Source organism: Gracilinanus agilis, chromosome 5 (assembly GCF_016433145.1).
Source record: "Gracilinanus agilis isolate LMUSP501 chromosome 5, AgileGrace, whole genome shotgun sequence".
NCBI lineage: Eukaryota > Metazoa > Chordata > Mammalia > Didelphimorphia > Didelphidae > Gracilinanus > Gracilinanus agilis.
In genome coordinates this window covers 150,071,215-150,094,288 of record NC_058134.1, presented here as the reverse complement: position 1 = coordinate 150,094,288, position 23,074 = coordinate 150,071,215, and the positions used below count along the sequence as shown (strand labels likewise).

General features: G+C 38.8%; 1 protein-coding gene across 2 annotated transcripts in view; it reads left to right on the top strand.

The window, feature by feature from the left end:
* LOC123250452 (B-cell receptor-associated protein 29-like) overlaps positions 1 to 23,074 on the top strand; it is a 93,207-nt gene that overhangs the window by 38,367 nt on the left and 31,766 nt on the right. For both annotated transcript variants that reach the window (XM_044679520.1, XM_044679521.1), the window contains 2 exons: positions 578 to 713; positions 3,256 to 3,364. In XM_044679520.1, coding sequence (XP_044535455.1) covers positions 578 to 713; positions 3,256 to 3,364 — 245 coding nt within the window. The remainder of the gene's footprint in view (positions 1 to 577; positions 714 to 3,255; positions 3,365 to 23,074) is intronic.

Sequence of the window (23,074 nt, the reverse complement as noted above, 5' to 3'; positions counted from 1 at the left end):
TACATAAAGACTTGAGTTCTAGGAGCAGCTACATGGCTCAGTGGAGAGAGAGCCAGCCCTGGAGATGGGAGGCCCTGGGTTCAAATGTGACTTCAGATACTTCCTAGTTGTGTGACCCTGGGCAAGCTGCTTAACCCTTGCCATTCTTTTGTCTTAGAATTGATACTAAGGAGTTAAGTAAGGGTTTAAAAAAAATACTGACCTCTAGGTGCTCATTGAATTATAAGCACCTTATAGTGTTGTAACCTGCTAGCATATTAGTAATAACCTTCAAACTGTGTTACAACTGTGTGTACTCTTTCTGAAAAAAATGGCAGAAGAAACCCTTTCTTTTTTTTTTTTTTTTTTTTTTTTTTTTTTTTTTTTTTTTTTGCGGATGGGTGGGGGGGGAGGTGCTTATTATAAGCCCTTTGCAAGTTATAATGAGTCCTCCTTTCATTTCTACCCGTTTTCCTTGTACTTTGGCTTTGTGCAACTATCTGTACCAAAAGTAAGATAAACATTGTCTTTCTCTGCATGTAAATCCCAGAACAAATATTTGACACATTTATGAAATTGCAATTCCTTTGTTTCTTAGAGTATTACGACGTCTGGTTACCCTCATTACTCAGCTGTCCAAAGAGCTGGGAATCAAGGGAGTGCTGAAAATACAAGCAGACAGTAACAACGATGCTGCCAAAAAATATATGGAAGAGAACGAAAGGCTAAAACAGGTATTGATTATTCCTTTTTATCAAACCCACTTCCCTTAATGATTTATAACAAACCCACTTTGTAAAAAAATTAAATGTCTTCAAGGTGTGCTCAGGGAGTTTCTTTTTTAGTCAGTAAGAAAGAATCAATTGTTTATTTCTCCTAATTTATTAATGAGAAGCAAATGGGCAAATTGTCAATAAGGAACTGATCTGGAAGACCAAAAGACCTGAGTATAAATCCCACTTCTTACCATGGGCAGATGAGTTATTGATTTTCATTTATAAAAGAAGTTCCCCTACTAAGACTGTCTCATTCCAATGAAATTATAGGGCCAAATCCCAAAAAGGCACTGGTAGGAAGTGTCTGAAAACAGACTAGTTTTCTATTTTACAGCTCCACCACTTGGCCTTCCCTGTGTATTAGTTCTCACTATTTTTCCTTGAGCTAGGATAGTTCAGGCAGAAAAGTATACCCTATACCAATGCTGCTGTGTCTTTGATCCAGCCCCCTAGGAAACTGTGGGGTAATCGTGTTAGGGGTGGCATGAATTTCTATTCAAAACCCACAAATGAGCAAATATACCTTTTGTAGGCTGGATAAATCTGCTTCATGCATGAATTTGTTTTTGTCAGACATAGGTAGATGTTGAGAAAAAAAAAGATACAAATTCATTAAAAAGGATTAACTATTTTCCTTATCCATAAAATGAGAGTAATAATAGCATCTGCCTCATAGGTTTACTGTGAGGCTCAAATATAAAGTAACATATTTAAAGTGCTTTGCAAATCTTAAAGTGTTATATGAATGCTACCTAATGTAAATAATCTCATCCTTAAAATAGTAATTGTTATTATTAATCTTTGGGGGAAGAAAAATAGCCATTTTCAAGAATTTAAAGGTTTGTTAGATGGAAAAGAAATTACATGGCTTCTGCTTTGGCCGCAGAAAGTTAAACTAGAAACAAATCATGGATATTACGGAAAAGTGCATTTAGGCTCCTAATACATAAGGGGAAATGTCCTAAGAAGGAAAGCTGTGCAAAAGTCGAATGAGCTTGTCTTTTCTTGATCTTCAAACAGTGGTTTTTTGAGTACAATCTGTATAGGTTGACCTAAATGGCCTTTGAGGAACCTTCTAACACTGAGATGAAGGGAACCAAATTAAAATGTAATGAGAAATGTTTAACCAAAAGAAGTAAATACAATAAATACATATACAAAAATGAGCAGAGAAATCAGTGTAACATTTTAGAAGTGTTAACTGAAAACATAGTAGTTATTTTTACTATCAGCAAATAACAATGCAGCTGCTTATAGTTATGTGAAGTCTGCTGATGTCACAGTAAGGGCCCCAAAATTGAAAAGATTTCATTTCCTTCTCCATTCACTAGATATGATGGAATTATTATAAAGCAATAAATGATAAAAAGAAATCAATCTGCCCACCCTAAGTTGAGTTGGAGTTTGTGGGCCTGTACCACAATCAAGTACTCTACCAGTATACTAATCTCATGTTGGCATGTGTTCTACCATATTTCTGCTTATTCAGTGCTGTCTGGACTAAATTATATTCCCTAGCAAAGACATAAATTGGGCAAAATAGGTTTGAGTACTAAATTGTTCCCAAAAGCTCTATTTTTCCTACATAAACTAAATTCACAAATTAAGAAATTTCAATGAAATGCTGAGCCTCATAATTCTAGATAATTTTTGCATTTTGATATTTCACTTCTTAGGTAATAACTTTGCTTTGTCATCTTTTGGTAACCTTAAAATCACTTTGGTATATCTCTTATGAGGAATAGACTAGATTGTTATATCTGTTCTAATAATTTCCATCCAAATACAAAGAGCGTGTGAGCCTGAACCCCATGCTGAGGATATGAGTTTCTTCTTCTTTTAAGGATATTACTTCTGTCAGATATTTAACCTTTGAATTCATCTCTCTTTTTTTGACCTGTCTTAGATGAATTAAATGAAGAAAAATAATCATTTTGAGGATCCTCATTTTTTAAAATATAATTTGAACTGCCTAAAGTTCACATTGAATAAAAATAATTTAGACTATTTGCTTATGATTTATTCAGTTTTCCAAGTGCCATGGGTAAAAGTAGACCACAATATCTTTTCACAATGTACTTCCACAAACAGACCCACCTCCCAACAACAACAAAAATCAAATGCTTTCTGTTATCACTTATTTGCATAAATGTCGTGTTTAAATTCTTTTATTAGAATTACTAGTAACATCAGCTAGATAATTCAGCAGCTATTAAATATTAATACCTACTCCTATGTGCAAGACACAGGAGAGCTAACTCTTTAAAAGTCACCTAATAGTTTGGATTCAAATTTTTTTACCTTTATATTTCCTTTGATGCTGGAATTTGAATTTGGTGAAAACTCACCTTACTCATCTCAAGATGTTTCTGCTAAATGGTAGCCAGTAATTTAAATTGGATCTATTCAAGTCATTTGCTCATTGTTAATTTCCCTGTGAAAAAAAAAATCACCATAATTCCATCTAACATTAACTTCTTGCAAAATTGTTTTGTAATAGGTCTTGGAGAAAACTGGCAAGGGAGACGAACAGAAGTTAGATGCAGAAAATAAAAATCTAGTGGAAAGTGTGGAAAAACTGAAAGCCGAGTTAATGAAAACGTCAGACGGTAATTTTCTATGCATGTTCAAATCTGGAAAGAATGACTTTGACTTTTTATACTGTTATATTTCAATATTTTCCCTAAAACAAAACTAACCCAGAAATGTCCATCTAACTGGAACATCCTGTTCTATTTATAGATACTGATTAGAAATTTAAAGGTAAAACATTGCTTCATCCAGAAGAAACATATTGTGTTTTACAAAAACATTTGAGGTTTTTTTACAGATTTATGTTGTATACACAGATCATCTGACTTGACCTAAGAACCATGTTCCAGAAAAGTTGTTATAAGCAAATTTATTTGGAATGAATCATATTTTCCTATTTAATTATATTATCATATCTGAGATGCTTTCAAGGAAAAAGGCTTGATCCCAAGAAAAAATGTTGCTTACTGCCAGTATTGGCTCATAGTCTGTGATAAAAAGAGAAAAACCTTGCCATCTGTCAAATATAGGGGAAATATCCATTGAAATCAGAGAATGGGGACATAGACAGGACTTCTCCCCAAAGAGGTGACTAAGGTGTGGGGAGGAAAGTTTAGACCTTATTTTGGGCATACAGCCTCATGGGACACGAGAGTGACTGTTAGAACCTACTCACCTTATATGAAAATAGTTCTGTTTGGTCTGTTCTCCTGCTGATTAGTCAAGAATTGGGAGACGATTAATTTTTACAGTAGCACTACAGCTACAAAACAAGTTGGTCTCTTAGGACAGGTCCTGTGTTTAGGATATCTGTGTTGGAATGTTCCTGTGATGAGCCCCCCAGATGCATCTAACAGATAAGTGTTCCCAGATTTCTGTGATTGATTGGAAAGACTCACAAAACAGATTTTGAGAGCATTCAGTATAGATATATAGATCTCCAATTTACAATCTCTTGTAGTGCCTCCAAATTAAATAAGTATGCCAAAGGATCATTGCTCCACCCATTCTATTGCCCTAAATTCAAATCTTTTTTTTTGTAAGAATTTCCTATAGTGTAACTTTATAAAATTAGCTCTAGTTACTCAAACTGTGTATGGTTAACTTCACTGGAATATATCCAGATTTGAAAGGGGGATGTATACTATTAGAAAGGTTACGTCAGTGCAGTGATTCCCAAAGTGGGCGCCACTGCCCCCTGGTGGGTGCTGCAGCAATACAGGGAAGTGGGATGGCCACAGGTGCATTTGGAGGCAATGAATAACTGTAAGGGGGCGGGGTGATAGTATATGACAGGGGGCACTAAGTAATATGTTTTCTGGAAAGGGGGTGGTAGACCAAAAAAGTTTGGGAACCACTGTTGTAGAAGATCAAATTTGATAGCATATGTAAAATTCCTTGGAAACCTTAAAACACTATATAATGCTACGTATTATTATTTTGTGAATACTCCTAACACATGCTGTCTGCATGTTATCCCTTGTTATACAACAAGACCACCTTTTCCCCCTCATTCTTACATGTCCCAATTGATGTCATTTATCCTACTTTTCTTATGTAATCCACAGTTATAGCCCCTCTATGGCTTTTCCTTTGTGTTGAAGTTACCTGCAATTTTTGGCAAAATTCACAATTGTATGTCGTTTGTAGAAGAATATTCGTATATAAAATGATGGGCTTTTCCAGCATGTTGGAATCTTTGAAAGTTCCCAAATGATATCTATCCCACTCTTGTTTCTCTTCAGTTTTGTGCTCTATTCACTGCCCATCTACAGTGCCTAGCCAAGAGCTATGTGCTGATGGACAAACTCATTGATCTTCTTCTCCTACATGTTGTAATGATGGTCATTCATTTGTTCATTCCTTTGTGGATTGCTGAAGCTATTTCATTTTGAATGGCTTTGGATCTCATGGGAAGATCTTAGAATATTCCAGGGTCCAATGCAAATAGCATAATGTCATTCTTGAACACAGGAAGCTCTGGAGAATGTGGTCATGTGTAAGAGATGCTTCTTGCACAAGAGAGCTTGTGCAAGCACTTTTCTCAAACATTTCCCTGCTTTATGCCTTGCTTGATATCAGTTATCAGGAAAGCACTGAACAAAATTACTTCTGTGTTTTGTATATTTTGAAGAAATTTGTCTGATACAAACACTTTAAAATCTGTTTTTTATCATTTTTGTTCCAAATTTTACAAAACCAAATATGAAACAAGCATTTCCACATACAAAAAAGATAGTATACACGTTGAAATCATACATCTCCTTATGTTTAGGTTACTTTTTTTCATATCTATGTAATAAATCCCATCCACAAGTATTCCAGCCCCTCCCTACCTTCCCTCAACCACAGTCAGGGTGGCCAACATTACATATAAATTAAGTCTTTCATGTTTCATCTTTCTGTTCACTTTCTGGAGGGAGCATTCTCAGTTTATTCTTCCAGCATTAGTTCTGTGGTGGTTTATACTGTTCTCCTGGTTCTACTCATTTCATTGCTCATTATCTCATCATTATCTTCAAGGTTTTTTTTTTTTAAAGAAATCAGTCTCTTTATTGTTACTTAATGGTACAATAGTATTCCATCACAACTATATACTAGTTTGTTCAGCCATTCCCCAATTGATTGGTGTCCCCTCAGTTTCCAGTTCTTTGCCACCACAAAAAAAACCTACTTGTAAATATTTTGGAACATATGGGTTCTTTTCCTCTTTTCCTGATCTCCTTCGGAAAGAGACCCAGCAATCTTATTGCTGGGTGTAAAAATATACCCAGCTTTGTAACTCTCTAGGTATAATTCCCACAGGATGGTTGGATGAGTTCATAGGTCCACCAGTGGTACATTAGTGTTCTCCTCTGGGGAGAGCAGGTAAAAGGGTAGGACACTTTGGGTTGTATGTTTTTTGAAACTTCAATTATGACTTCTAACCAATAAAAAGTTCTCCCCCCAAAAAAAGAAAATGTTCCCCATCTCCTCCAACATTTATCACTTTCCCCTTTTGTCATTTTAGCCAGTCTGATGGAGGTGAGGTGATATCTCAGAGTTGTTTTGGTTTGCTTTTCTCTGATCAGTAGTGATTTAGAGCATGTTTTCATAACCTATATACAGCTTTGATCTCTTCATCCAAAAATTGTCTCTTCATATCTTTTGCCCACTTATCAATTAGGGGATGGCTCTTATTCTTATAAAATCTGACCAAATTCAAATATGAAAACTCTGTCTGAGAAACCGTCTTAAGAATTTTTCCCCAAATTTTCTGCTTTCCTCCTCATAGCGGCCTTTATTTTATTTGTATAAAAACCTGTCCACTAAATATACTCAAAATTATCATTTTACATTTCACAATATTCTTCTTCACTTGTTGACCCATTAATTCCATTCCTATCTATAAATCTGATAGTTACTATGTTCCCTGTTCTTCTAACTTACTTATGTCTAGACTTTCTCAAGTTAAAAAAATATTAACAGATTTCATTTGGAAGAAAAAATATCAATTAATTAGAATTAATGGAATTAATGGAAAAAATGTAAAGCAAGAGGCCTGGCAGTACCTGATTTTAAATTGTATTATGAAGCAAACAAAACCATCTGGTACCGTCTAAGAAATAGAAAGGGAAATCAGTGGAACAGGACAGACATACAACAAACAGCAGTAAAAGATTATAGTAATCTTGTGTTTGACAGAATCATAGGTCCAGGTTTGAGGAATAAGAAATCACTATTTGATTAAAAAAAAAAAACTTCTAGGATAACTGGAAACCAGTTTGACAGAAACTAGGTATTGACCAATACTTTACACCATTCCCTAAGATAAGATCAAAATGGATACATGACCTAAACATCTATTATAAAATGTAGGAGCAGGGGGCAGGTAGGTGGCTCACTGGATGGAGAACCAGGTGGTCCTGGGTTCAAATGTGACCTCAGGCACTTCCTAGCTGGGTGACCCTGGACAAGTTATTTAATCCCCATTCTTTTACTGCTCTTCTGCCTTGGAAGGTAAGGGTTTTAAAAATAAATAAAACATCTGAATGATAAGTGCTAGGGATCTTGTATTCTGTACGTCTCTGTCAATTAAGTGACTGAAGATGTAGTCCATTATAAAGAATTATCTGTGAAACTCTACTTGTTCCATTTCCAGTGTTTTCCTTAGGGGTACCCTCATATAAGCAGAGATCATTCATATAAAGATTTTATAAAGATGAAAAATTGGACATAGAGATCAGAGATCTTCTAAGACACCTTTTTTGTGGTAATAATGTCATTCATGATCTTTCCCATTCATTTAGAAACTTTTCTTGCAAGATACCTTGAAAATTATTCTCTGGTTACCTCGAAAATGATGCTGCCTTGGGGACAGCTAGGTGGCTCAGTAGATTGAGAACCAGGCCTAGAGATGGGAGGTCCTGGGTTCAAATCTGGCCTCAGACATTTCCTAGCTGTGTGACCCTGGGCAAGTCACTTAATCCCTGTTGCCTAGCCCTTACCGCTCTTCTGCCTTTGATTCTAAGATGGAAGAGAAGGGTTTAAAAAAAACAAAACAAAACATGCTGCTTCCAGGAAAGATTTCCTTCTCAAAAAGACAGACATTTAATCAGATCAGACCCAGCCCAGCTTCACAATTTCATCCTTTACTATGTACACTACTTCAGGATACATTTGGTATTGAGGTGTTGGAATCCACTTGCAATAATGAAACTGACCTCTCATGAATGGCAGTAGAAATGTTGGCAGCTGTGTTTCTGTTTCACATCTTTCTAGTGCATCTTGAATTCTTGGAATGAGCTGGTTTTCTGGAGTTCTCTGCTGAGTTTCCTGCAAGGGCATTTTCCCTTCCGTTTTTTGTTGGCTGTTGGGTGAGAGAATATTGCTTATACTCTTCCATAATGTTTTGCAAATGAGTTTGTATTCTAAACTGGCTGCCATGTCTCTCACCTTTTGGCAGAGAGATCTAGTTTTTACTGGCTCAGGTGATTTGGGGACTATTCTGGACTCCAAATTGTGACAATTAGTTTACTTCTCTATACTGTGACAATTAGTTTACTTCTCTATACAAGTTATCCTCCATAACTCTGACCGCCTTTGATAGTGATACTAAGAGATCATTAAACACTTCTCCACTGAAAAATCATCATTGGCTTCCTGTCATTTACAAGATGAAATACAAATGCCATAACTAGACCAATAAGGCTCTTCATAATCTACTGGCACCCTACCAACAAAGATCAACAATTGTCTCTGATTGAAAGTCTTAGAGTTGCCTGGTGCACTGAAGATAAAGGACTTGCCCTGGGACACACAGTCATTATGTGTCAGAGAGAGAACTTGAACCCGAGTCTTGCAAATTCCAAGGTGTGCTTTCTATCCACTGTCCTGTGTACTTTCTCATTCTGTTCTGTCTTTTTAAATGTATGTGGTGTTTTTAATAACTCCCCTTGTCTTCATATACAGTCCTTGTCCAGCCTCCTTCAGATTAAACTTTCCTTTGTATCAAAAATTGAGCAAAAACATTTGGCACATAAACCTTGTTTTAAAATGTTTATACTATTCAGCCCTACTAATCCCCCACCTGTCTGGTGTAATGGAGATAGACTCAATTATGTCTTCTCCAGAACCATCATTGCAAACCCATTCATTCCCCTTTTCACCAGCCAAAATTGTGCCAACTTTTTAAATGAGGGACTTAGAAAGTACTTGGAATTACTTCCAAGATCTCGACCTGGCATTTCTATGAATCAAGCTAGCACAAGTCTGGAATCTGGAGCAGGCTGTGGTGTTGTCCAGCTGTCACAAATTTCAGAATGTCGCCTTTTGACAATGCCTCCTGATGCCAACAAAAAAGAACAAGAAGAGGCAAGTTGAGAGGCCGAATGGGGTACATGTTTAAGTCAAGCTCAGAGTAAGAAATGGGCTCGTGTCCTGCCTTTGACACTGACTGTCTATGTCACCCTGCATAAGGAGCTTAACTTCTCACTGCCCTAACAGTTCTAAAACAAGCATTCTTAACCGTTTTTTCTATCAGGGACTCTTCTGTAGTCTGGCTTGGCTTATGAAACCTTTCTCAGAATACTATTTTTGAGTGCATAAAATAAATAGGATTACTGAAGGAAATCAATTCTAGCAAAATACAGTTATCAAAAGAAATTTGTTTTCAAGTTCACAGCCTCTAGGTTAAGAATTCCTATTCAGGAGCAGCTAGGTAGCCCAGTGAGTAGAGCACCAGGCCTAGAGTCAGGAAGGCCTGGGTTCAAATCTGGTCTCACACTCTCTAGCTGTGTGATTCTGTGTAAATCACCTAACCCTGTTGCAAAGGCCTTGCCCTTCTATTTCAGAAATGTTACTATGACAAAAGGAAGTGTTTCCAGGTTGGGGGGGGGGGGGGGGAGAACTGTTCATTTCCCTCAGTGTTCAGTCTCATAATTCAGCTTTATAGCCCGGATGAGTGCCACCCTGTGAAACTGGCAGCTTCAAAGTTCATGGCCCCCAGGTTAGGAACACCTGATCTGAGATTTATGTGTTGCAGAGAAGGTACTGACCTTGGGGCATTAATAGAGGGAATTTCCTGTAGCAGTAAGGACACAGGTACACCCCATCCATATCTTTACCTATCTCTCCCTCTTGGACAAACTCCATGCCCTTCCCCAAAAGAAATTACAGCTCAATAAGACAAACACTCGGTTTTCTTCTTACCCAGCATAAATTGTTCCTGAGCTAGGGAAGGAAAGCATAACTAGATCCAGTGTTTCTTTAATGATTAAAGGAAGGACTCCTGACTCTTCCTTTACTTGTTTCTAGGCCTCCAAGGCTAGCGTGCACACACTTGTGTGTGTGTGTGTGTGTGTGTGTGTGTGTGTGAGTGAGACTGAGTAGGGTTGTTCATGAAGAGAAAGAAGTGCCAGGGAAAGCCTACCTACCCCTTCCCTTTCCTTCCTCCTCAGCGTGATCACCTTTGTCCCTCTTTCTTTGCCTTTCAGAAACTAAAATCCAAATTTGAGATCCTAGAAGTTACTAACTTCCCCCAAACTGGAGGCCTGAACTTAGTCCTCTGTGGGGAGATCTGTCTCTGTCTCTGCTCTCTGTCTCTCTGCCTCTCTACAAATGAACTGTTAGGAAGAAAGCGAACCTTGATGAGGCAGGCACTGTAACCTGATCCCTCTTTGTGTCAGTTGTGGTGTTTGAAGTTTAGACTATAAGAGCTACTGTCTGAGTGAATCAGCATCAAGGTAAAAGCAGATTTTACCTGTTGGAAGATGTCTAATTTGGATCATTCAGGGTAGACTATTTTATGAACATTCCCCACCTGAAATTACTGTTTTTGATAAGATCCTTACTGACCTTGTGAAGATCAGATGTTCCTGTGAGGCTTTTTTGACTTGTACATTGGACTTGAATGACTTCATGAAGGTTAAAACTTCGAAGCTTTGTGCATTTGAAAAAAGTTACCAATTCAGTGCCATGCTTATAATCATCCTAATAGCTAACATTTACCTAAAGCTCTAAAATGTATGTATACGATGTTTCATACACATCTCGTTTGAGTGGCACAAAGATTTAAAAGCAAAACAATCTCCATCAAAAATGATATAAAAATAGGGGGCAGCTGGGTAGCTCAGTGGAGTGAGAGCCAGGCCTAGAGACAGGAGGTCCTAGGTTCAAACCCAGTCTCAGCCACTTCCCAGCTGTGTGACCCTGGGCAAGTCACTTGACCCTCATTGCCTACCCTTACCAATCTTCCACCAAGGAACTAATACACAGAAGTTAAGGGTTTAAAAAAAATGATATAAAAATAAAAAATAATTTTTAAAAAAGGGCCTCGATCATAGTTCAAAGCTCCCCAGTTTTTTCTACCTAAGTGAGTCTTATTGGCATTATTTTCCCCATTTTCCATAAGAGAAGACCAGGGATCAGTGATATTAAGATAGTAATACTGACTGACATTGGACACACTAGATACTGTTAGAAGCAATGCTGCTCAGGAAATATTTATTGATTTTTAATCATTGTTTACCAGATATGTTAATGTCTTTACATGGCCAAAACAGAACTGATCTTTTCCCCTCAGATGCATCCTTTCTCCAAATGTTCCTATTTCCCTGTGACTTTCTTACAATATTCCAGCTGCATAACGTGGCTGTTACAAGATTTTTTTTCCTGAGTAGCGCTCTGACCTTGTCACTCTCCTACTTTTTAAAAAACCTTCCACTGGCTCCCTGTTGCCCCTGGACCAAACATAAACATCTTTGTTTAGCTTCAACATCTGGTCCGATTTACCTAGCCTCATTGTACATTAGCCTTCCACGCACTCTGTGATCCAGCCAAACCAGCTTTCTCTTTCTTTCATGCAGTATCTCCCATGTCCAGCAGAATGCCTGCCACATCAGTCACCACCCATTTATTAAGCGCCTGCTGTGTACCTGGCATTGTGCTAGGCACTAGGGATCTAAGTATAAAGAACAGAACAGTCCCTACTCAAAAGAAGTTTGTTTTGGAAGAGACCATAAGTATATATAAAAAAATACACTTAGCATAAGTATAAAGTTATTCAATACAAATATATGCTAAGTTCAAATACAAAGTAGTCTGGGAGAGCACCTGCTAACAGGGGTCAGAAAAGCACTACATGTAGCAGATGGTCCTTGAGCTGTGTCTTAAAGTAAGAGCAGGTTCTAAAGTAAGAGGCTGAAAGTAGGGAAGGGTGTATTCCAGATACAGGAGACACCAGGGAGATGGGAAATAGAGTGGCTTTTGTGAAGAGCAGAGTGAGGGAGATGGAAAACAGGCCAGGGGTCAGTTTTGAAGGGATTTAAAAGCTAGACAGAAGAGTTCATACTGGAACCTAAAGGCAGGAGGAAGCCGCTAGCGTTATTTAAGTAAGTATGTCACAGGGTCAGAACCAAACCAAAGGAAAATTACTTTGGCAGCATTTTATCAGATGGATTGGAATAGGGAGACACTTAAGGCAAAGAAACCAGTTAGGTAGGTTAGATATTGTTGCAGCAGTAGTTAGGGGCTCAGTGGATAGAGATGGGAGGTCCTGGGTTCAAATGTGACCTTAGACACTGTCTAGCTGGGTGACCCTGGGCAAGTCACCTAACCCCAACTGCCAGCCCTTACTACTCTTCTGCCTTGGGACTGATACTTAGTATCATTTCTAAGACAAAAAGGTAAAAGGTTTTTTAAAGGCTATTTTTGTTGCCATTATTTAATCGACTAAGATGATATAAGTAAGTAGAGAGAAAGGGTCAGATTGAGAGATGTTGTAGAAAGAACAGGATTGGCAGCTGATTGAAAATGTGAGATGAGGAACAATAAGAAGTTGAAGATAAATCCTAGGACATAAACTAGGGAGAAAAGAAGAATAGTAGAGCCTTCAGAAATGGGGATTTCAAAGTGGGGAGGGTTTCATGGAAAAAAGGATGCGTTCACTTTTGGACATGTTAAGTTTGAGGTATGCAGTGTATAATTTGTGATGAGGAAGTAAAGCCCCAGGGAGAAAGTGAGGCTGGATATAGAGGTCTGTGAGTCATAGGCAAAGAAATGATGCTTAAATCCATGCGAACTAATGAGGTGACCAAGGCAGCAGCTTTAAAAAGTGTTTAATAAAGGCTCATTAACTGGTGGTTGCTTTTAAGATCAGTAGTACTGGGGAATCCAGTTTCTAAAAGGAGCTTATAGTTTTGAAAGAATTTGAACAAAAAGTACATACATCTATAAGCTATATAATAAGTGTGTATGTATATGCATCTATACACTATATAGTCTGTGTATGTATATCTGTATATGTAAATATATATCCATATATCAAACTAGATAGATATGAACTTTTCATTTTATATGGGTAAACTGGAAAAGGAGGCTATTCTCTTTCCTACCAAAATGTTGCTAATATGTTTTCCCACCTTCACTTGCTTCCTTAAGCATACAGTTTTATTCCTTTGAAGTGTTCTAACAGAAAAAACAAATGTACAAACTATAGACAGGGAACATTTATTAAACACCTGCTATTTGCCAGGAACTCTGCCAAGCCCTGGGAGTACAAAAAAAGGTAACAAAATAATCCCTGCCTTCAAGAAGCTCCCAACATAGTGGGAGGAATGACAACCAAACAACTGAATGTAGATTTGAAATAACTAACAGAGAGAAGGCTCTAGAATTAAGGAGAATCAAGAAAAGCTTCATGTAGACAGTGGGATTTTAGCTGGGTATTGTAGCAGGGTATAGAGGAAATTTCAGTGGATCTGGAGTTCAAAAACCTGGTTCAGATTCCATCTCTGGTGCTTCTTATTTTTGTGCTGCCTTAATTTCTTCATCTGTAAAATGGGGAGCCATAGGGATCGCTAGATGATCTTTAAAATCTCTTCTAGTCATTACAAATCCCATTGTCCTCATTTAGTTTAGCTGAGATTTCTTGGCACTGAATTATAAGGCTGGGATTGTGGAAACAAGGGGCAGCCATCTCTTATCTGCTAGCTTTCCTTTGGTAAAGACCTATACCAGTTTATAAATAGCAAGTCAAGATTTCTGCCAATGGAATAAATTACTGCCGCACCGGAACCCTAAGACACTTTCCCAGTGTACCTGAATTATATACACTCAGAAATTATTTAGAATATAAGGAACTGAATTCTCATTTTGCATCCTTTTAGCAACCACTCTTTATCTCAGAAGGCTGGGCTGTGAACAGACATTGCTTCCAGTAGTAGATCTATTAGCCTGTCCATAATTTGTATGAGGATCTGAGATAAGCAGACTGGTATGCTGCAGAAGTCTGTGCTTGTTATATGTCGAGATCTTCACTTGAAAGATATGCTTCCTCTTATAGCTAATGTGACTGCATCTGTGATCATTGCTTAGAGGGAAAACAACACCCTTTTGAAACTTTATAGCACTTTATGATTTTTAAATTGTTTTTACTTGTAGTGTATTCTCTCATTAGCAGTCATGGGAGTTCCTTTGCTGATGAGGAAACCAGAGGTGAGAGAGTAAATGGATTGTTTGAGGACAATCCTAGAATATACCATCCCAGCTGGAATTGAAATCCAAGTTCTCCCAAAATCACAGCATTTGATGCTTGTCTGTCTAGTTTGACCCCATATCTGAAAAGTGGTCTTCTGACAAATGCAGCACTCTTCATTCAACTAATGGGTTGCTAACCAAAATAACTGACCATTTTAAAAAAAACAACTTTTCTAAAGAGCTTTTCAGATAATATTCTCAAGAAAATGATTTTGGCTTCATAAGTTATTGTCCCTTAACTTGAAAAGCATGCCAGATTATGAAAAAGAACTGTTAAAATTCAAATTGCATAGATACAGATAGAAATCTGGGTAACAGAAGAATTATAAAACATAAGAAAATCCTAATGATTAGTACAGGAATAATTAAGACTATAGCAGGTAACCATGTTTGAGGATCCAAAACCTGAGCATACATTTCCTATTGAAAAGATGGATCCCTTCCTCTTCCCCAGTATTGTTACTTTGGTTATTCTGATTTTGTCCTGGAAAAAAACCGACATTTCACCTGTTGGTCAAGAACGAACCCAGAACTGAAAGATGTTTCAGAAAGAAGATTATTAAGTAGGTGTTGTCATCCCCCAGCCTTCTGGGAGGTTTACATTATGTAGAGTTCAGTAAAGGAACGAGTCAATAGCAGCTGATTGACCTGGATGGAGGCTGTTTCCAGTTAGGACCCATAAGATTCCTGAGATGTATGACAACAGGAAAACCACTTATGTTCCTTGTCTCAGTCTTTTGCTTTGTTTCTAGACTTGTAGGACTTGCAAAAATCCTATTCTTGCACCTTGACTTTTGAACCTAAAAAAATGAGGAGCAAAAGACTGGCTTTTCTTTAGTTTCAGAATGACCCTTTTATTACAGTGATATCTCTGTACTTTGAAGTCCATAATGCATACCAGAGCTATCACTGTTTCCCAGATATTTTGTGAATCATTATATGGTCTAAATATAAGCCTGTGCTGGAATATAGCCTGCACTGCTCAAATCAGATCATTTGAAAGACATGTAATAAATATAAGATGAGATATAAACTGGAAAGTAACACACTGTTATAGGCCAAGGTCAGGTTAGGATAGTCATATATTCTAGGTTTGGGGAAAAAAAATAGGCCTGGAGTAGGAGCTATATTATATCTAGTGGCTATGCAGGAAAAAATGTATTAGCAGAGATGCCAACAAGTAAAACAAAGTCTCCAAGCCAAAAAGAAATAGGTTTATTGAGAGAGGATTGATCTCACAATAAAGCCAGACTCCAGTTAGCAACCAATGACTTTCTAGCCTTCTGAGTGGTCTCCTTATATAACCGATTATACAGAAATGATGTCAGTAATAAAGTGGATATCCAGGGGCAATTAGGTGGCTCAGTGGAGTGAGAGCCAGGACTAGAGATGGGAGGTCCTGGGTTCAAATCTGGTCTCACACGCTTCCTGGCTGTGTATCCCTAGGCAAGTCACTTAATCCCCATGGCCTGCCCTACCACTCTTCTGCCTTGGAACCCAATACACAGTGGTGATTCTAAGACAGAAGATAGGAGTTAAAAAAATAAAATAAAATAAAATAAATTGGATATCCAACTCAGGTAAATTGTCCAGTGTCTTGGTCTTCTGTCTTGATCCCTGTGTCTTGGTCCCTACAATAGCAAATCATGCCATTGACATAACCTCCACCTTTAGCCTGAATATACGGCATGCCATGATGATTCAGCAAGGGGCAGCATAAAGAAATGAGGCAGAAACCTAAGTCTCTGGCCCTGTGTCACACCAGAGCGGATGAAAAGGAAGTACAGGTTTGCCAGCTAGCATGGGGGGAATTATAGAATATAGGAAATATTTCAGAATTATAGAATATATATAAAAAACAACATCAAAATCAGAAGGGATGTGGGATTACACATTCACAACTACAGAGATCAGTGTCATTTAAAGGAAAGAACACTGGATCTGGAGTCTGAGGACCTGGGTTCAAAATCTGTATCTCCTACCCTTATCTTTGAGATGTTGGGCAAGTCACTTAACTATGATTTACTTATATATCTGTAAAATGGGAGAATTGGATTTGTTAACTTCTATTTTCTCTTCCAACTCTAACTTTGGTTCCATGTATTTCTGAAATGCAGGTGGTAGCACCTGGGATAGAGTACCCTACCTAGAGTCAGGAAAACTCATGTTCCTCAGTCCAAATCTGGCCTCAGACACTTACTGGCTGTGTGACTTTGGGCAAATCATTTAACCTGGTTTGCCTCCATTTCCTCATTTGTAAAATGAGCTGGAGAATGAAATGGTAAACCACTCCAAGAAAACATCAAAGGAGTGGGTCGTGACTGAAACAACTGAAGATCTATAAATGAAGTATAATTGATGATGGAGTGTGACGAAGGGCATGAAATGTTTCATGTGGGAGCATCTGAGCTGATCTTTGAAGGAAATTAAAGATTCTAAGAGGGAGACATGAGAAGGCATGGAGGCAAGTCCATGAGAAAACCCAAGGATTAGAAGTTTTTGTACATGGAAACAGCAAGTGGACCAGCTTGGCTAGACTATAGAAGATATGAGGAGGAGTAACTTGATATGTTTGGAAAGGTGACAGCCAGATTTTAAAGGACTTTAAATGCCAAACAAAGGAGTTGCCTTTTATCTTATAAGTAATAAAGGCAGTACTGTAGTTTCCAGAACAGGGAACTGACATCACTAGATTTGTACTTTAGATTGATTGTTTTGGCAAATGGAGGTTGATTGAAGAGAAGAAAGCCTAAAAGCAAGCAGTCCAAGGATTTCTGGCCATCATGGCTGCCTGAATGTAGGCATAGTACCCAGCTCCTTCAAAATAAAAAATTCATACTAGACTGAATGATGAGGCAGAAATCCAATGAGAAACTCAATAAGAGACTTCCACCCCATAACTGTAAAAAATGTTAGTCAAAAGCATGTGGGCAAAAGAGGGCTACCAGGAAAGCCAATGCCACCTGCAGACAAACAAGCCCAAACCTAAAGGCACTGTGTCTACAGGCTACTAGAACCAAGAACCCCCTGGAGAAAGACCCAAAGAAGCCAGAAAGCCCCTGCGGAGTAGTAACAACCAGTGCTATGTTGCAGTGATCACACCTACACGATCCAAGCCCAGGGGCCTCCAGGGTCCCTGATGCCCTGCTCTGAGAAGCCTCAGGGAACCTTAAACTCAGTACAACAATGATCCAAAGGAGCCTAACTCCAGAAGGTAAAAGTTAATTGCAGAAACCCAGAGTCAGATCATGAGGGACCAACCAGATACCCCACCTAAAAGAGTGTAGAGCTTGGGTCTAGCCCCAATTCCGGAAACAGAAGCTAGAAAGATGAGCAAAACAAAACAAAACAAAAAAATCCATTTTCAAAATGTATTCTAGTTCTAAAGAGAGATTACCCAAAAAAGGATCAGGTAACTCCAGAACAATTGCAAACAGTGGTTCAAAGAGAGCAAAAATGAATTTTCCATAAGAATTGGCAATAGTAAGGAGGCTGAGGAGGATTCCCTAAGCTTTGGCCAGAGAAACAGTATCTTTCTTATTAGTTTGTTTGTTTTATTTACCCTGGAATAAATTAATTTTCAACTGTGCTGGACCTATGATGCTTCACCAAAAGCTATAGGGGACAGGGGAGAAACTGGCCCATGGAAAGAGTCTGCCTCCCCAAAACATTGACAAACTGGAGCAGAGAAGAAATATTTGGAGGTGGCAGGTATACATCCCTTGTCCACTAGCAATTAAGCTCCTTCTAGTCAAAGAAGGCAACCAGTCATGCTGCCCAACTGGCCCATGACTAACCCCATACTGGTGACAGAGACCAAGTTCCCACTCAGTCACCCCCAGAGAGGTTGCTAATCCAACCATCTCCCCTTTCCACAAAGCCTGCTAGTCTTTGCTGATTCCTCCCTTCTGATGTGTTGGGTGGATTCTTCTGCATGTGATTTTCTCATTTTTTCCTTCAGTTTAGATATCTCACAGTTCTAAATTTCTAATAGATTCTTAAATTTCTTTTATGTTTTTTGAAAAAGCAGGATTTGGAGGGAAGCTAAGTGGCACAGTGGATAGAACATCAGATCTAGAGCCAGAGGACCTGGGTCCAAATATGGCCTCAAATACTTCCTAGCTCTGTGACCTTGGGCAACTCACTTAACCCCGATTGATTGCCTAGCCCTCACCACTCCTCTGTCCTAAAATCCATGCTAGGATAGAAGGTAAGGGTTATAAAAAAGAAAAGCAGGGCCTGTTGAGTTTGTTAGTTAGTTTGTTTGTTTGGGGGAGGGGGGAGTGTTGCTGTTTTGTTTTTTCCTGCAAAACTTTGTGCTCTTGTTTACTTCCTGGAAACAAACTTGGACCTTAGTCAGTCTCTTAATTTGTGAAACTTTGGTTCCATGAACAATAGCTTTTTCAAGACCAAGAGACAGTCTCTTCTTTGCACACATATAATATAGCTATAACCTGGTGGTCCACAATTATAATAAAGAGATCTCTTCTGACTGTTCTCTTGGAGACCTGGTTGAGGAGAAAGTGATTTTTCTTGCAATGTGACCTCTACTCCTGGCCCCATTTTTTTTTTTCTCATTCCCAAACTTGACTTGCTGGAATCCAGCTTCCCACACAGGTAGACCACATTTCTTTTGTTGTTACATGCATCACTCTTAGGTCATCCCAACCTCAGTTAAAACATAGTAAAAGATACTTCTGTTGTTCCTTTGTTTGTACTGGGTGGATAGCCATTTTCCGTCAAAGGTCCAGATCTTTGATACCTTGCTCTCTGATTACACCAACCTGGAACAGGCTGGTTTACTATACTTTTATAATGTCTATACATTCTTTCTTTGGAAACTGCACTATATAAAACTTTTTTCTTGATTTCTATAGCACACGTGTAGAGTCTCTGAAATTAGCATGTTGCATTTTCAATGTGTTCCAACTGGTTATTTCCAATTATTTATTAAAAATGGCATCTTTTTCTTCTAGCCAAGTCTTTTTAGATAACTTTACAATCTCTGGAAATATGCCAAACCCTTCATACACTCTCCAATACCAGTTTGCTTCTTCATGTTTTACTGCATTTCTCTACTAATTTTTGAAGCTGACTGTGCACTCTAGATACAAACCTAAAATCATTTTTGGCTGGATATGCTTTATTCAGTATTTTTTAAATTAAGTTGCATATATTTATTTGTAGAAGAGTGAATTTCCTAGGGATGTGCCCTTAAGCTCTGCCCTTAGCCTTGCCCTGTTCACCATTTTGGTCAGTGAATTGAATGAGGCAGATAACATTCTTTTTCATTCTTGTTGAATTTTTATTCACATCCTTTGTTTTTACATTGCTTTTATTTCCAGGTATATTCCTCCCTCTCACCTCTGCTCTGAGAGCCATTCCTTCTCATTTAAAGAATAAAGAGATGGGGTCTGGGGAAGCATTTCAATTAATCTATACAAAATCTGACTGCATATGCCATTATACAAAGCTCCACATCCAGTGCCCTACTCATTTTGAAAGAAGAAGGGGAAGGTGCATTTTTCTCTTTTCAGTCCTAGACATGCTTATCATTGTAATTACAATTTTGTGTATATATACTGGGGGAGTCTTTGCATTCTTATCAGATATGCTGGTGATGCAAAACTGAGAGAATTCACTTGTTTGTCCAGACAGAAAACAGAAACTCCCAATGGATCACATTTTCCAAGGTCACTTTTAACTAGGGCCAAAAAGAAATTTAATAGCAAGAAGTCAAGTCCTGTACTTGGTACCCCAAAATAAATTATATAAGTATAAGACACATGAAGGAAGCTGGAAAATCATTCCTATAAAGGAAGACACAGGGATCCTGTTAGATCAGAAGTTTGATAGGACAGGCCAAAAAAAGTGATCTTAGTTCAGTTCAATTCAACAAATACTCTTTAAGCATGTGTTATTAGACTATAGAAGTTGCCTATGCAAATGGCTAGTGCAAGCCCTTTGAGAAAAAGAAAATGAAAAATGCCTTTTCCCTGCTGCCCAAGAACTAAACTGGGGGAAGTGTAACAGATATGCAGACAAATATAATACACTGTAGAGGATAGTGGGACAAAGGAGACATCCAAAGTGTTTTAGAAGCAATTGAGGGAAAGAGCACTTGCATCTGAGAGAGGCTTTCCAGATGGCACCTGAGATGATTGTTAAAGAAAAAGGATTCTAAAAGGCAAAGATGGCAAAGGAATACATTCCAGCTACGTACAGACAGAATGAGGTGGGAGGAGGCATGTCAGATTTCCAGAACAAATAAAGCAGTTTGGCTGGACCATAGAATGCGTGAAGGGAAGTCATGTAAGATAATCCTAGAAAAGTAGATTGTAGCCAGATTGTGGACAGCCTTAAATGTCAGGCCAAGGAATGTATTCCATAGGCAAGGAGCAGACCTGGAAAGTTTTTGAGAGGTTGAGTGACAGAGTTAGACTTGAAGAGATTATTTTATGAGCTGTAAGAGGATTGGACTAAAGAGAAAGAGAAGCCAGAGATGGGGGAGACCAGTTTGAGAGGTTGAAACAGAGAAGACAGGCAACAAGAAAGGTGCAAATACATATTCTGGGCAGATTCCGTAGGAAGTGGCCATTTATTAGATGGCTGGGGCTGAGGAAGGTTAACTTTCATGTTTCATGCCTGAGAATATGGTGGTACTAGTAACAGAAATAGAAAAGTTGGAAGAATAAGTAGATTTGAGGGGTAATTAGCTAGAAGGTGATAAATTCAGTTTTGTCCTGCCAGTACTAAGTTTGGGATAACAGCAGAACATCTAATAGAAATGTTCAATAATTGGAAATGAAGAGCAAGATTAGGACAGAATGTATAGTATAGCTATGCAGAAGTATCACATCATATCACAGATGTATGCAAAGGAGATCACTAAGGGAATATATGTGTAGAAAAGAGGACCTGGGATAGAGCCCAGGGGCCACCCACACTTTGGGGGCTGAAGGAACATGATTAACTTGGGAGGAGACTGAAGAGCCATAGTGAAACGTGCATAAGGCTAACCAGAAGAAAGGAGAGTGGCCAGTGGATGGAAGAGGAGAGAGTTTCAACACTGTATCATGATGCTGAAGGATGGAGTAAGATGAGGACCAGGAAAACATTATCATGTGTGTAAATTAAATGAGGCTTTAGCTGACCTTTAAAAGTGCTAAAGTGGGTCTGATTTGCAAGAGGTTAAGGAGGGGCAGCTGTGTAGCTCAGTGGATTGAGAGCCAGGCCTAGAGACCGGAGGTCCTAGGTTCAAATCTGGCCTTAGACACTTCCCAGCTGTGTGACCCTGGGCAAGTCACTTGACCCCCATTGCCCACCCTTACCACTCTTCCACCTATGAGCCAATACACAGAAGTTAAGGGTTTTTAAAAAAAAAGGTTAAAGACTGAATAAGCAAAATAAAGAAATGCAATGATAGGGAATATAATGAGCCTAGAGTGATGGCTCTAGACACATAATAGAGATCCATAGTTTCTGGTGCAATTGTCCTTTGTTATTCTATGTATATTGAAGTGCCCATTTTATTTAGTGTTAAGTTCAGAATAAAATAAAAGAATAAAAAAAACATAGAATGATAGCTTGAGGAGATGGCCTGTTTAAGGGAAGGTCATAATATCTAAAGAAAGGAAGGTGATCAGCCTCTTGTGCCCTGTCTGGTTCACCTGTGTCCTAAGGTATGTTGTGTTCTCTCGGTTCTAGGGAGTACAGACTAGAAGGGAGTTTCACCACCTGGAGGGTGAACCAGGTGAGTGGTCAGACTAGAGGAAGACACCTAATGGAAATCATTGAAAGTAGCTCATGTTTAACCTAGAAAGAAATGACATCTTAGCATTCTTCAACTGTTAGAAAGGCTGCCATATACTACACTTATTGATGAGTAGCAATACCCCACAAACCCCTAGACTTGCTTTTAGCCCAGACATTGAGAAGAAAAATCACCATGGAAACCTCACCCCCTTCCTCTTCACCACCAGTTATCGACTGCTATGAGCAGGTAGATACTTCATATTTATCATGTGCCTGCTGTGTGCTCGGCACTGTGCTTACGCATTGGGAATGTGAAAAAAGGCGAAAGATAACCCATGTGATCTCACAGGCAAATGGATTGGCCCCAGGACTCATGGGAGTGAAGGCGCCTCCCACCCCCCTCAGCCATCTAGAAAAGCTAGTCCTGTGAAGAAAGGGCCAAATCTCCTCCCTTCTGCTACCTGTCACTCCCAAGCCAGCCCAGCTAGAGCCAAAGAGATGGAGGGAGACACAGGAGACTATGTGACCACCACCACCATCATGATAGAGATGGCCCAGGATTCTGAGCAAAAGAACTTTGGAAATAGTGCTACTTGCAGGCTAGTGGCCTCCAGCCCATCAACTGGAGAAGCAAGACCTATGGAGATGCAGCCTGGTAACTGCTCCTGCAGGGCCTCCAACTACAGTTACTGAAGACCCAGAAAGGAAGGTTCCTCAGACCGAAGGCTTTTGGTTCAGCATCAGAAAGTGAGGGTAGAGGGGCAGGGGCATGTAGATGGGCCAGTGGGTAGCGAGCCAGACCTGGAGATGGGAGGTCCTGGGTTCAAAACTGGCCTCATACACTTCCCAGCCATGTGATCCTGGAAAAGCCACTTACCCCCCCAGTTGTCTAACCCTTACTTGGGTTCTGCCTTGGAACCAATTCTTAGTATGAATTCTAAAACAGAAGATAAGGATGTTTTAGAAAGTGATAGGATTTGTATTGTTGGAAATTGGATGAAAGAAAAAGCATTACC